General features: G+C 41.0%; 1 protein-coding gene across 1 annotated transcript; it reads right to left on the bottom strand.

Annotated features, from left to right (window-relative positions):
• Window positions 1-4345: 4345 nt before the first annotated feature.
• On the bottom strand, window positions 4346-12099 carry LOC114616644 (cell death regulator Aven-like). Its single transcript, XM_028762075.1, has 5 exons — window positions 12042-12099; window positions 9065-9135; window positions 7557-7652; window positions 5298-5634; window positions 4346-4548 (listed from the first exon to the last, which is right to left on the bottom strand). The coding sequence occupies exons 1-5, from the start codon at window positions 12097-12099 to the stop codon at window positions 4433-4435; spliced, it is 678 nt and encodes a 225-aa protein (XP_028617908.1). The 3' UTR covers window positions 4346-4432.
• Window positions 12100-16271: the final 4172 nt, after the last annotated feature.

Here is a 16271-nt window from a genome sequence, read left to right as displayed (position 1 = left end):
TAATTAGGGTTATCCCTAAGCAAAACTACTAAAAGGTTTGCTTCCCATGCCTGTCTCTTACGTCCTCTCCACCAATCTACCAGCCCTGGGCACTACTGCCTTGTGAGCTAAACCCGCCCACGCCTGCCGCCTCCGTCTTATAACTGGAGGGAAGGAACACTATCTTCAACTAGGCAAGTGGGACCATGAGTAAATACCTAATAGCTCAAAGCATTAAACAAGAAAGTTTTCCATGGTCCCGGTTCAACTGACTGTCAGCATTTTTCCTGATGTATACTAATGCCTTTTTCTTTAACAGACTAAATGCTTCATCTGTGGCATTGGCAATGACTACTTTGACACAACCCCTCATGGTTTTGAAACACATACACTGCAAGAACACAACTTAGCCAATTATCTGTAAGTATTTTGGATTAAAGGTGTCATCTTTAGGGAAAAAACAAAAACTCTGCCACAAAGTTCAGTCTGTTGTTTCTTCCTTTCTGTCGGGAAGATGTAGATATGCTCAGCAGAGCAGCTGCAGGTGCCTGTAGGAGCCACTGTTGTTCTCTCTGTGCACTGCATTGGGAACAACTGTCAACTGATCCACGCCATTCCTCTCAATAGCGTGCATCTCCAGCAATTTCTCTTTAAATCCTCAAGAATGTCCACTTTTACCACCAACTACTAACAGACTCAGCACCTCTACCTTTCCCCTATCTGTCCTCTGTGAACACCTTACTAAAAGGCCTTTCAGGAAAATGAGATATTCTGGGGAAGGTTTTGATGTTAGCACTGTCTGGCCACTAACAAGCAAACACTACTTCACTTTCCTAGGGCAAAGCATTCATTCAAGTTATGCCACTTATGGGGTATGTCAATTATATAACCTGATTATTCAAATTCCAGAAAGTATGATCAATGGGATGAATAATATCCTGCTCTCTGACTGTTCTCTTCCAGCATTTTGCTGAAGTCTCTCTCTTTAGGACAGAATAGGCTGAACCCTGGGGAGGATGGTGTTTGTTTGTTTTTAATAAATAACATTCTTTCCCTAGTATCATGAGCATTAATCATGGTCATTTCTCATTAAGAGGGCTCTCATTCAAGGTGCAGAAGTTGAGCCCACAAGTTCTATGGCAGGTAGCACCGGGGAATGACAGAGGAGCTGTTAGTCATCTGGGTTAGGATTCCCTTGCATGATACCCTGCAGCACTCCATGTGGTCATCTGCCAGTTAAATGTGTCAGAACAACAACAAGGTTTCCTGACTCATATCTTCAGTATAGTGGAAATAAATTCTTGGTAGAGGTAAAGAAGAAACTGTTCCTGTGTACCAGGACCTAAGATAAAGATACAGCACTACCCTGTGAGAACTCAAGGGTTGGGAGTCCAGCTCTACCAGCATGCATGATCCTCTCAACTTTCTTTCTTTCTTTCTTTTTTTAAACCAGTATAACATTTTCCTTTCCCAAAGGGCATGAGACTGGTTCTTCTAGAAACCATCTCTGAAGTCATAGAATCTGAACTGAGAGTGCAGCCCCCAGGGACACCCTTGTGTCACACACTCAAATCTTTGATACAGATAATTTAGTGCAAATGAAACCACACTGCCCTTTCCTGGTTTTTCACAATGAAAAACAAATAGAAATTTGTGGAAGAAGTGACCTAAAAGTAGATACTGTCCACATTTTTCCTGACTCATCCTTGACATGTGAATTCAAACGTGGCTTACTGATAATCTTATGGTAAAGAGTTGAGGGTTGTTTTTGTTGTTGTTGTTGTTGCTGTTTTATGGTAAGATAGCTTGCAAGTGGACTTGGGTCTTTGGGAGTTACAAAAGCTTTCCCCTCATTGGCTCGGAGATAAGCATCTATCATTCTTAGAAATGCTTCCCTGGTTTTCAAACCCTGTTTCCAATTTACCTTAGTATCCAATGTTAGTTTGGATGAGAAGTACTTCCGCTGAAGAGATTGCTCAGCTGTTAAGAGCATCTGATGCTCTCTTCTGGACTCTCCTGGCACTATTCCCACCGCCCACCCCGACCCTGTCCCATATCCCTGGCTGTCCTGGAACTTGTTCTGTAGACCAGGCCAGCCTCAAACCCAGAAGTTCGCCTGCCTCTGCTCCTGAGTGCTGGGATTAAACATGAGCCCCTCCATGCCACACTTATCTTTTCTTTTCATTTAAAAAGCTTCTCTACCTTTCTCCCATTTGTTCTTTTTTCAGATTCTTTCTGATGTATTTGATTAACAAGGATGAGACAGAACACACAGGTCAGGTGAGAAACTGCTTTCACTAAGAACTAAGAAGGTCTGTGTTGAGTCTCCCTTTTACTCAGTCTCGACACTGAGTAGTACACTACAGGATATCTGAAGCTATCCATCTCTTAGTAAGTAACAAAAAAAGTGATGGAAAAGTACATCTAAGACGTGAGAGTTCTATGGTGATGTCAGTCTCTTCCCCAAGTCCCCCTGGTAATCCTGCTCAACAAACACTGACATTTCAAGCCACTGTGCTTACTGCTTCTCTGCACAATAGCTGGAGGTGGGAGGACAGTAGAGAAGACGACGACAAACGGAGTGGGTGGCTGGAACAAGAGCATGAGATTCAGAGTAAGACAGTGGGAGAGACAGCATAAGAAAGAGCGGCCTTGCATGTGGGCGACAACAGGAATGTGGAGGTGTGGAGAGAAGATGAGTGAGGAGCTGTGTCACAGAATTCTGTGACTAACTATGAAAAGAAAGGTGGAGAACACAGGAAGAAAAGCCTAGTTATTCGAAATCTAAACATCAATGGACAGAAAAACTTCATACCTTAAATACTTGATCTAGACCAGGCCTCAGGCAGAATCAAATGTCCCCCCAACCCGAATTCTTTAGTCCCCCAGTTACAACTGGCATGGGGTCAACTATGTTAGAAGAGACACAGGATAGGATTATCCCTTCCCTTCAGTCATGATGGGAAGACATGTGACTTCTAGCTCACAAAACCGAGCAGGCTGGGGACACAGTAAGAACATGCCCATGTGGCCTCGAATCAATTCTCATCAGTCCTCCTAAAGGAAATCACACAGAGCAGAAGCAAACTGGGCTTTAGCTTATCGTGGTATCAATACAAAGTACCATTTGTTTACACTGTTTCAGGAATCCTATGTGTGGAAGATGTACCAGGAAAGGTGTTGGGACTTCTTCCCAGCTGGAGACTGCTTTCGAAAGCAATATGAAGATCAGCTTGGTTAAATCTGAATTCATGACACACTACGATTCTGAACAATCACCTCCTAATGCCACAGACTCCTCCTTTCACACTTTAACGACAACAGCAAATGTATTTGGTAATTGATTTGGCGTTTGTGCACAAAGGATGGCAAAGTGTCAAGGACTCAACCTGACTGCCAACAGAGCTCTCAGTTCTAAAAACAAGTCCTTCATTGAGATGGTTCAGAGAAATGTGAACTCTTGAACACCTGAACATCATGCAAGAGGACCCCTGCCAAGGACTGATGGGCAGAACTACACAAAATCATGTTCAACTCATGTTAACTGCGATCTAATTTTTCCATGGTACTTGCTAGTGACTGTATCCAGAATCAGCTTGAAAAGCTTTAAGCAGCTAAAGAAATAGAAAACAAACACTTTGTCGAAACTGAAATATCGATTAAGTGCCTTACAAATCTCTTTAGATATAGCTATGCAAGTTTTTTATGTTTGTGTTCCAGAAGGACAGCTCCATTAAACAGCTGTGCTGCTCTTGTCTTACTTTATGAAACCGCACTTGAAGGTTATTCACATCATTTCTTCAGTAACAGCTTGTCAACTGCTGTTATTTGAAGAAAGGCACTGTACTGAAATTTCAGAAAAATCTCAATCTTATACCAAACTTGAGTGATGCTTTATGGTCCATGTAAGTAGTGGAGCTGCCATGTTTTAGGTCAATCTCCTCCAATAAAGTGAAGTGCCCACTGCAATAAAGTAACACATGCCAGTTCTTGGTTTGACCTCTTGTCATGTGCCACTCTCAAGTTATTCTACAGTGTGACCTGACTGCTAAAGTCAGGGACATGAGACAAGTAGCCCATGGCCTTCATGAAGAAAGGGAAAGTCCAGAAACCAGAGGGTGTTTATTTTGACCAACTGCATGCCTTGTGATTGAGTATATTTCCTTAAACACCACCTGTTACACTGTAAACATTGACAGGAAAGAGGTTCAAAATGTAGCTGTGACATCCCCTGTACATAATGAAATCTATTAGACGACTAAGCCAGATAACAACAGAATGAAGCCCCTAAACAAGCCTCATACATGTATTCAGATGCCATCAAACACAGGTAGGTGTTGGCTGCTATAAGCATAACAGTACATGTTAGCACGAGGTATCTGGCAAAGTAGCCCATCCTCACTTAGAAGGCAACCAACATTTGCCACAGGCACTCTTCCCCCTTGATCCCCTTTCAGGAAATCATGCTGTCCAGCCAGTCTTCCAGCTCTTCCTCAGTGACATTTTTCGATGTGCTTGGCTGCTCAGGTTCCACATTTTTCTCTCTGGTCACAGGTGACTTTTCAGGAACTATGGAAACAGAAGCAACATTAGCCACTTAACATCAGTCCTCATGTTGAGGTTAGTTAAGGCTTCCCTGGTGTGTGTTCGAGGATATAGTTCAGCACAAATTATTTTCCAATAACAAGCAAGAAATTCTCGTTATTGTCAGTCCCTAAGATACAATCAATAGTATCTAAACAAAATAAGCAAAGATACAGGTTTGCTCTTCTATTTACTCTAAAGATAAATTTCACTGCTCACTAGTTTTGTGGGGTTTGTTTTAACGCAAAGGCCAACAGTATAGCTCAGTGTCCTTTTCTGTGTGAGACAATCCTAAAACATCACAATGACTCTTTAGTACTGTACATGATATGACAGTTAACTTAGGCCCCATCATATCAGATGGGCTACCAGCTCACAAAATATTCACAAATTATAAGACATTCTTTTGCTTACAAACCCAAAAACCAAGTACAAACCCAAATACCAAGAAGTATGAAGAGTTAGTTTCCTAGCCTGTTCAGTCGATTAAAAGGTCTTCTACAGAAAGGCTTTTACAGAAGTTCAATTTGCAGCTTTAACTTTAATACTGCAACCAGGCTGGTAGCCACTTTGAAAGCCTGGGATATTGAGTAAGAGAAAACTGTCAGAAAGGTCAGCTCAGAGGAAGCTGTGATTTGCCATGGGAAGAGACACCTGGGACATGGCTGGATCGATGTCAGACACAGAGGGGTATGTTTTGAGAAGATGGGTAGGAAATGGAATGAAGACCATACCTGTTTTCTCCTGGACTACCTGCCCATCTCTTTCTGGTTCCTGGTCCTGAGATGTCTGCTCTGAAGAGACACTGTCTTCCTCTTTCACAGGGGCATCTAAATGCAGCAACATATCTAGTTCTTCTTCCAGATGGTCTGCCACTGATTGTGGTGGGGAAGATGCTTTCTGCAAACCCTCTAAAGGGCTTTGTCTTAAACCGTCTCTGCCCAGAGACCTGGGACAACCACCAGCAGCAGATCTGAGCTCGGAGATGGGCCCCCTTAACTGCATGCCCAGCTCCTTGCCATCATCATTTCTCCTTGGTTTCACCTGTGGAAGTTCTAAAGGAACTGTGGTCTGAAAAAAGAAGCATGATGTCAGAGTTTAATAGAGTCCTTGTGTTGGCTTAAGCACAGGAAGTTAAGCCATAAAACCCTGTAGGTAGGAATCTCAGTTCTGACAGCCCATGAAGCATCTTCTGTTGGAGTCTGACTCCAGCACTCTTCTGATCCACCCAGGGCAGATAAGGAGACTTTGTGGAAACATCATTGGGCTGTGCCTCCCAAGCCCACATTTTCCTATCCTTAGCCTGAAGGTTAACTGTACCACATAAGTCTATTTGAATTGGTACTTAAATCTGTAACAAAAAATAACCACCTATCTGTAAAAGTTAGTAAGAAGAAATTAGCCAAGTAGACCTGTTCACTGTGCTCAGATACAGGGACACTCAGGGGCAAAAATCATTTACCAAGATCTTGTTTACATTTATAGAAAATTCAAAACCAGGTAAAACTACAGTAATAGAAGCCAGGGAGTAGAAGAAGTAATAGAAGGCAGTCTTGGGAGAGGAGGTGAATTCAATGTATGTGTGATGGCCTCTAAGGAACTGGAAATCTTCTGACTTGATATAGATGCCAGTTCCATAGTTATACATACTTATCTGTAAATTCTTCCCTAACTTTGCTATGCTTCAAAGATTTTACATATGACTATGACAAGTTCTTGGTTATAAGGTTGAGAAACTCTCTTTTGTAGGCAGGCCACAGGGCTGACAGGGACCCATAATGCATAGGTCCAGAATAAAGTTCAGTATGTGCTGCAGCAACTGGCCCCTGCTCTTACTTGAAGACTCACATTGCTAGTAACTCCTCAAACCTCTCTCAGAAGTCTACTTCAGCATGGCCCCTATAAGCATGAACTAGACCAATGTCTAGCACTGTAGTTGAACAGAGCAAAGTCAAGGTGTGATCCTCTATGCTGATCCTACAGTCACTTCACAGATCTCTGTGAAAACCTGCAAGTTTTGTCTGTTTTCCTTATTTTTAACTTCCCAGGTGATACTCATGAGCATAGTTGAGAGCAGACCCAGATTATGGATGCCTGTGTGTGTGTGTGTGTGTGTGTGTGTGTGTGTGTCCAAGCACACTCCTTCCTCAACTGTTCTTTCCAAACTGCCAACATCAGACCTCCCACATCCTATTAATATAACCTAGAAACACTTCTTACAGAAGTCTCGTCTTTGTTATGTGCACCATCATTACTGGTCTGTACTAGTGTCTCTCACCTGGACCCAGATGACAACTTCCTTAAGATGGTTTCCCTTCTCTGTCTTTGCACAGGAGCACACACAGACACAGCCCTGAATACACACACCAACCCCACAGCCTGCTTTCTAGTCCACCAGCACAGTATTTACTGTAATTATTTTCACTAATGCTGATCTGCCTGGGTCATCATCTCCTCTCATTGCAGCTCAAGTGTTCTTACACATCAGACTCAGTTTACCCATTGTTTCCTTAGGAAATCCAGTCCTAGCCACAGCATGAACACCAGGTTCCTCACTATGAGCTCTCATGAGACACGGTTCTCCACGTTATTTATCACTTCCAGGCAGCTGAATAACTACTTCACTAAGTGGATTAATAGTAATTTTTTTCCAGTAGATTGAGCTCAGGGAAGGAGAAATCACATTCACCTGCTTACCACTTGTCCTTAGTGCCAACTCAGAGCCTAACACCTCAATATTCTGGGTCAATAGCCAAACTTTATAGTCTTTTTGCATTCAATTCTATTACATTTGATTATTAAAATGTGTCATATATAAAACATAACACAATAACTTCAAACAACTGTTTGTTTTCCTTTAACTTTACAAGATGACACCTCAATCTAAGGCCTCATGATGAGAAAAGCTCAGGCTGAGATACCCTGAAGGCTACATTCCTCCCTCTGGTCCTTCCTCTGCCCCAACCCAGCCAGCAGGCAGATTCTGCATTTACCTGGATTAACTCTGAAGCAACATTAAGCCGGACTGCAAGAGGCAGCTGTTGAAGGGCTCGAACCAGTGACTCACTGTCCACGTAGAGCGCTGAATTCTAGAGGGGTTTTTTAAAAGAGAGATGATAAAAATACCTGTAAAAAGCTATTTATTGAAGTTACTTCTGTCTGGGAGTCCAATCACAAATCAATGAGCTTTAATGTCTCTCTACCAAACAGGAGTCCACAGTTCGCTCTCTGAGACACAGTTAGGACAGTAATCACCATCACATTGAGAGAACACTCTAACCTTCAAACTAGAAGAACTAGCATTTGTATGTCATCTGGCCAGAAATGTCCCCTACACTCAGACTGCAGCATTCTAGGCAGAAGAAGAGAAGAGCTGATTAGGTGGGAACATGGAGTTGCCATGTGTCCCCAAAGACGCTAGTGGGTAAGCTCTGCTTCTCTTCAAATCAGAAAACAGCAACTTCCTCTCTCCAGCCAGCTGCACTAAGTATGGAGGTAGCACTAAAAACTGCATCCATTAATTCTTAACAATAATGTCAATGACAATAATTGAAATACAAACGTAGATAGGGGATATCTCAAAAGTCCTACCCCCTAGATAAAGAACTACAAGCAATCAATGGCTGCTGAGAGGAAGACTCAGTCTTTTCCATACCCCAGCAGGTTATCTGATCCCATATGCTCAGCTAACTATACACGCATAGAAGCAACACAAAATGGACTCAGTAAGGGGGGGGGGGGAGAGAGGGAAAGAGAGAGAGAGAGTAAAACAGTAACATTAAAAGGTTATAATTTGAGAGGGGGTGAAGGTAAAGGAGGAGTTGGAGGAATAGAAAAATAATATAGATATATAGTATTCATGTATAAAGTTCTCATATCAACTTCTGACAGACATACACACACAGGGCGGGGGGAGTGAGGGGATTGAGAAAGAGAGAAGAGAGAGGCATGCACTTGCATCCTACCATAAAAGAATGTGAGGAAAACTAAGTATATAATGGCACAGGCCTATAATCTCAACATTTGTAGACAGACATAGGAGGGCCATGAGTTCAAGGTTAGACTGGGAAACAGTGAAATCCTTTCTCACAGATCCCTGAGGTGGGAATTTGGCACCTAATCCACTATACCTATTTTTATTTTGTACATTTACCCTACACTAATTGAAAGGTAATAAATGTACAAGGTTAAAGAAAGAATGTGAGGGAAAAGTTGGAAAAAAGAAAAAAAAAAAGAAAAACAAATAGCAAAGTAATCTATTGTGTTAAAATCAGAACCATTAACTTTTTCCTAAAGTTGTGAGTAATTCAATATACGAGAAATTATCAGATGCCAAATAAACTCGACCTTGAAGGACCTTATCAACTAGTTCCCTGTATATTTTCTCTCCAGGGCAAGCAGCTGAGAATAATATGCATATGGATTACAGCTAGTTTCCACAAACCATGACTTCCTTGGCCTTGAGAAGAGCTAACCTACATTCAAGACACACTTGTCTTACCTGTTTTGGACATGAAGTTTCACCATCCCATTCTTTCTCCTCAGCAAACCTGAACTGTGAAAAGGAGTCCCCTAGAAATAGGAAAAAAAATATATATATATATATATACATGTATATATACACATACATATATATCACAGATATCTATACACACACATATTTACACACACACACATATATGTATATATATAATTTTATACAGAAAACAGTCTAATTTTCCATTTTAGGGCACAAGTGACATTCTGAGTAGCTAAACCTTCCCAAATACAGTGATGCCATCTACAGTCCTGGATCTAGTGCATACACTTGGGCACTGGAATATGCTGTTGGCAGCCATACTTATTTCATTAAGTTTTCACTCAATAAACCACCATCCCACACGTTAAGGATCAAGGAAACAGGCGTGCAAACATGGTCATTTACCCATATCTAGTCTATTTCCATCTCTTCTGCTCAGTGTATTCAAAGACGCTTATATTTATATATAGGGGCCAACAAGACAGAAAAGGGAGGATGAGGCTAAGGAAGCATCTCTGGATGACCCACCATCTATCACAACTCGTTGATATGTTATCAATCGCCATTATCACTCCAACCTTCACCTAGTCTAAATGCAAACACAAAGCAAACTCAAAGATCACTGTGCAAACCAGTGTACTTCTCTGAGCTCTTGAGGTAAGTGAGCAAGGACGGGACGTATGATGGCAACATAAGCAAGCATGGAAAATGATCATGGGCAGCAAGCTCTATGCTCTGCCATGAGGCTTGCTTTGTGCATAGACACACACTGGAAAATTTGCATAGCAATGAATTTACACATGAAGAATTCTCTCCCTAGCTTTCACAGCGATGTAAACTTTGGCCCTACTTCACTTACTTTCTATCTCCCGAGCCAGCCTGTTTTGTATCTTGTCTATATACTTCAATGCTCTCTCATCTCCTCACCCTGAAGACCCAAGTGCTCTCCCTCTCCATCTCCTACCTGGATTTTAAACTCAGCACAGACTCGCTTCTTCCCTGTGTGCTACCTGCCCAGTGATATAACCACAGAATTTATTCTTTTCTTTCACTTAAGGGAGTTAGGGGGAAAGGAAGTCAAAAAGGGAAAGACAGACTAAATTAACATAATGTAAAATCAAATGCAAGAGAAGGACCAAAGGCAGGGGAAAAAAATCAATACTTTTCATTGTTAGCAAGCCAATTTGATACTTCAAAATTCTGAAAATGAAGTTTTATTGTCCATCTGTATATGCTTCTACTGTGATTCCCGTGCTTACCATGTAAATGCCTATACAACATCAGTTTTACTCACATTACTTTTTATCAGAAGAAATGAAACTGAGGAGTTAGAATAAGCTAAAACAAATCTACCCAGATTGGAGAATTCTCAGAGAATAAGTGGAAGTCTTAAAATACCTTCATTACTAAATAAAGAACAAATGCAATTGTTTTACAAAGTTAGGGGGGCAGGGAATGTAAAACAGAGAGGAGTAGGAAAGAACCAACTTTCTGTTCTTTTGACAGTGAAGGGGCTGAACCCAATGCTTTGTGTGTACTAGGCAAGTACTTTACCAGAAAGCTATATCCTTAAGCTACTTTTTTTTTTCTTAAAAAAATATGTGCTTCAAACAATCTTATAAAAGTGATATATACCTTTAATCCTAGCACTTGGGACACAGAGGCAAGTGGACTCTGAGTTCCAGACCAACCTGGTGCACATAGCAAGTCCTAGGCCAGCCAGGGACCCACCATGAAATTCAGTCTCAAAAGACGAGGAGGAGGAAGAAGAGGAGGAAGAAGAGGAAGAGGAGGAGGAGGAGGAACTACTGTGTAGACAGATCAAGATGGCTTCAAACTCAGAGATCCACCTGCCTCTGTCTCCCATGTGCTGGAATTAAAGGTATGCACCACCACATCTGTCCTAAGAATGTCTTTTCAAAGGGTGAAGAATTTGTCTACCTGAGTTAAATGAACAAAATAGAGAGCTACTCTTAAAACAGGAGAGAACCAATCTAGGTGTGTGGACATTCAGACATCAGAAGAACATGATTATCTGTGCAAAATCAGTCTTTTCTGGTTAAAACAGCAGGTTGTTTAAGGGTTAAAACTACTCTATAGCAAATTAAGACTATATCCCTACATCTCAATTCTGATACTCAAAACACACTTTGTATGGATCAAAGATGTTGACATTTGGGAAAGGCAGAAGAACAACAAATAAGGCTCAACTTTTTATTATTCAGAAGCTAAAGGGGTATAAACTAAACTTCATAAAGATTAACATATAAAAATTATTTTAAGTCTTCTATGATAACCAAAACCAATCTCATAGATGGCACAATAACAATAAGCACTTGCAGCACAGACAAAGAGCTATATATGTATACATACATGTGTGTGTATGTTATATGTGTGTATAGATATCTGTGATATGTATGTATGTATGTATGTATGTATGTATGTATGTATGTATTTTTTTTCCTATTTCTAGGGGACTCCTTTTCAAAGTTCAGATTTGCTGAGGAGAAAGAATGGGATGGTGAAACTTCACGTCCAAAACAGGTAAGATAAGTGTGTCTTGAATCTAGGTTAGCTCTTCTCAAGGCCAAGGCCCCGCACCTTTCTGATGCTGCAGAGATGAAGTCATGGTTTGTGGAAACTAGCTGTAATCCTGTTTCTAACATATAAACAGCTTCTCCAAGCCTCTCTGAATATAGCAACCAAAGAGAAAAGTAGGACAAGAGAACTCCATATGAAGAAAGATGGCCTCTAACATATATAATAATTAAAAATCAGTCTTGGAGGATTTTAAAAATTAGCCAGCAGCTTACTGCTTTATTAAATGTTGTTTTAGCCATGATTGTGTGGGGAGGATACGTGAGTGTTTATGGGTGCACATGTGTGCACATAAGTGGAAGCCACAGGTGTCATTCCTCAGGCTGCCCACCTTTCTATTTAGACTAGCTTTCTCACTGACCTGGAAATCTCCGAGCAGCATAGGCTGGCTGGCCAGTGAGGCTGACGGGTCCACCCATCGCAGCACTAAGATTGCATGTATGTATCGCTACACCCAGCATTTTCTTTTTAAGTGGTTTCTGGGAATCAAACTCAGGTTCTCATGCTTGAAGCACTTTGCTGACTAAGCCATCTCCACAGCCCCCATTATGTCATTCTTGAACACATACAGATGCGCACACAAGGACATGTATGTGTGTATATGTGTTTGTGTGTGTATTCATAATACCTCATAGATTATAATTAGGATAAGGCTCAATAATAAGGCATGATGTACTTATTTTTAATATTTCAAAAATTTTAAATACCAACAAGAGTTTAATAATGATTGACTAACTTGTTGTAAATCAATCTTTCTTCCAAGAACTAGAAGAATGGCCCTCCCCCTTAGACAAATCCCACCTGAAGAAACCAGAGCACACAACTGAACCTTCCCTAGAGAAGAGAAGTGCACAGGGGTTAAGTTGCCTTCTGGGACTGCTCTCTGCTCTGAATACTCGCCAGTTCTGTAAGGGATCATGGAGGTTGCAAGCAACAGCCCATGAACCAGGTGGTGTGAAGCTGGTGGAGTGTCTCCTAATCTTCCACATGGGTGGGCACAAACTGGAGTTTAGAGCCACGGAGGGACAAGAGTTGAAAAGTCACGGTTTTCAGGTAGGGACCAGGTCTTGCGTTTGAGAAACAGGACAGAGCTAACACTGGCACACTGCCCATTGTGAGTGAGCTCAGGCTTGTAGGCAAAAGCAGAAGGAAAACCTGGGCAGGGAGTCTGAGTGGAGCAACAGCCCACAGCTACTTACAGTTTATTTAATACACACTGTCTGTTAAAGAGAATGAAAAACACAAGACACAGTAGAAAAAGACCCAGAGATTGACATACTGGTGATGTTTTATAATCCATGTCAAACTTCATAGACAGAAATAGCTAAAATTAAAAAGCAATGACACTCAGGAAGTCCTTTCTGATCCACAGAAAAATCAAGCATGCATAAAGAAATGAAAATTTTACGGAAGAATGAGATATCTAAAACATACCGCTTTCAGTAAATATCACAGTGATACAGTTAGAGACCTCTCAGGGATAGCAGCCTTGATCAGTGCTGGGAAAAGCACTTTGCTGTGCAGGCCTGACCTGAGCTCGGTTCTCACATGCGCTGGAACATACACATGTTCCCCCTCCCCTCTCCCTCTCTGCACCCCTCCTGCCCATAAACACACTCACTCACTCACTCTCTCACACACATAATCAACAAGAATTAAATTTAAATAGTCCTCATTGATAAAGCACAGAGGCTAATTGCAAAGAACACACTTGCTAAAAGAGGAGCAGTAGTACATATCAACAGCTAACCCTCATTCTCACACTGAAGATGAAAGAATATTAGCATTTCTAAACTGTGAGCCCCAGAATACAAATTCTTCTTTAAAAAAAAAAAACTTGATTAAAATTATTTCTTTTAAATCATACTGTGACATACATAGAAAGAATGGTGTTATCACCAGTGTGTTCCTTTCTTATACATCAGACATGAGGCTGTGGACAACCAGGACCCTTCTTTAAATAACACTGTACAGCAGGTCCACAGTATGCTCAACTCTACTCCAGCACAAAGGGAATGCACCAATAACATGCTTCATGACTTACAAGACACTATAGTGAAGCCTTACTGGACACTCATACAACATCCTGAAGCAAAATGGAAGACTGAGGCTGTTCTGTAGGCTGAGAACAATGCCCCAAGTCCCACTCTGCAGATAAGAATACCAGCATGGCAGGCCAACTAAAGCCAAACATGCTTTCTAATAGCAAGATCTACAGAGTCTGCTAAAGCAGCAGCAGGACGAGTGATAGACATGGTACAAAGAGAGGCTCCACATTCCTTTTCTATAAAAGGCTTAGGTGGCAGTGGTGCTGTACCCATACTGTCAGAGCAAGGCTGAGGACGGAGGATTTTGTGTTCAGTGCTAGCCCCACTTAAAAGCTGCAGATCATTCTGCTCTGGCAACAGTATATGTATAAACAATAAAAGCTGAGATGTGAGACTGAAATTTTTATTATATTTTGAAAGTCCTTGCTCTATTGCCAACTCTGGTTATCTTCCATTGCCAAATTAAAAAGGTTTTCTCAAAATCAAGTAATTGTGCAAAGAATCAAGTATTAGATTATTACAGGTGCAGGGGCAACAACTTTAAGGATGCTTCCAAAAATATTGAAAAAGAGGCCAAGGAGATGGCTCAGTAGATAAAAGAGCTTGTATATTAACAAGGACAGGAATTCAGGTATACCTGAAACTACCTAAAAAACCATGGCCAGCTATGCATGCTTGCAACCCCAGCGCTGAATGCATAGGGATTAGCAATCATTTGGGCTTGCTGGCAAGACAGCTGTGTGAAAACACAGTCAACTCCAGGTCCTGTGAGCAACCTGGTTTCACGGAAATAGGGCACGAAGTGATGAAACAGGACACTCCTCTCTGCACATTCCCCACACACACACCATATCACATACACACACACACCACAAAACACACACCACAAAACACACACACCACCACACACACATACATACCACACACAAAAATGAACACACTGAATAAATAAATCAAAGAGTATTTTAAGCAGTGTACACGCTTTGATTTCTGAGATTCCCTGGGTAAAACTGATCACCATCAAATAAATCTCGAGCTCCAGGTGCTGATGAGAAGAAAAGCCTTTACCCACTCTCTATTTGAGAAGATGAAAGCTTAACTATGGGATAGCAGTCAAGCCACCCGTGCTCTATCCTGGCCTCACAGCATCTTGTTCTTCTGCCCACCTCGCATGGAGGCTGGTGCCTAGTCAAGATGAGAAGCCTGTTTGCAATGCTCCTGTGACCACAGGCATAATCTCACAGCTGTCAATAGTAGGAAGCAACAGGCAAGCAGAGTGCTTGCATAGTGCCTACATGGTACCAGGACAAGACTCAGGAATAGAAACCAGTATTTCAGCTAGGCTTATATTGTGTTTGATTATTTGTAAAACAGATATATAACATTCTATGAAAGCCTTTTAAAATTAGGGTAACCTACTAGTACTGAGACTGAAAGATAACTATTGTCTCAATTATACAAAAATCAACTTGCAGAATATGAAGATGATATATATGATTATCATATCTAACAAAATTACCCATGACAACTATATGCCTATTTTAAGATCAATTTTCTCTTAGGGTAGTGGGATTAAAGAAAAATTTCATCTCCACACATATTTTTCCAGTTGAATTTTCCTTTGTCAACAATATGCTATTTTTGGCTGAGGACCAAACAGAACTAAAGATTAAATATTCTTGAGGGCAGGTGCTAAGATCTGTCAGCCCAGAATTTATTATTGTATCAATCATTTATCCTCTTATTAACTAATAAAGCTCTCTCCACTTTTGCTAGAATTCTCTGAGTTCCACAGAGAGAAAATAACCCCTCAATAAAAATTGTATATCTGGTATCCCAATATTTGACATGTTGATGGCATTTGGAGGCATGAAAACCTATACTAAGAAATAAACAGAACTTTGTTTTAGAAATCACCACCAGGCTTCTGAAATAATGCCTAGAGTGTTTTCAAATATATGAGCTTTTATAGAATCTATATATTCCCACAATGACAGTGTTGGTGAAATTAAAGAGGCCCACACAACCCAATCACTGCATTTATGTCCAGGGCTCTGTTCTCATTCTGCTTAACTCCCCAAAATCGGACAACAGGTGTCATGTAGCCCTAAGCAAAATGAATAATATGCTCGTTAGAATCCCACAGAACCAGGACGTTTTCAAAAGTCTGTCACATTGTCACAGATAACATTGTTTTGATTTTAAGTTTTCCTTTCAGTCCCATTAACAAAACAAACAAAGGCACTTAACACAATCAGAAAGCCTGGACATTCAGGTCAAACTGAACACAGAAGGAAATCTAAAACCCATGCCTTTGGACAGCATAGGCTGGGTGCACATGAACTTAGATGGTGAAAGTGGAAATCTGTTCAAGCTTCACATCCCATTCCTATCATATGCTCATGCAATTTCTACAAATGGCATCCTTCTAGCTACTATGATTTTTTTTGTTTGTTTAGCTTTGGAATTACCATACCCGTTGGGGGTTGGTCAGGTGCTGTGTATACAAATGCTAAATTTTGAGCCCCAAGATCTATTTACAG

This window comes from Grammomys surdaster, unplaced genomic scaffold (genome assembly GCF_004785775.1).
Source record: "Grammomys surdaster isolate TR1022 unplaced genomic scaffold, NIH_TR_1.0 332781, whole genome shotgun sequence".
Lineage (NCBI taxonomy): Eukaryota > Metazoa > Chordata > Mammalia > Rodentia > Muridae > Grammomys > Grammomys surdaster.
Note: the sequence above shows the minus strand (reverse complement) of the source record. Positions and strands in the feature narration are given on the sequence as shown.

Excerpts from the sequence above, each read along its gene's own strand:
- LOC114616644 (XM_028762075.1), bottom strand. The coding sequence starts at position 12,099 with ATGGGTGGACCCGTCAGCCTCACTGGCCAGCCAGCCTATGCTGCTCGG. Across the intron at positions 9,136-12,041 it reads TGCTGCTCGGAGATTTCCAG|GGGACTCCTTTTCACAGTTC; the intron begins GTCAGTGAGAAA and ends TCCTATTTCTAG. Across the intron at positions 5,635-7,556 it reads TTGCTTCAGAGTTAATCCAG|ACCACAGTTCCTTTAGAACT; the intron begins GTAAATGCAGAA and ends TTCTTTTTTCAG.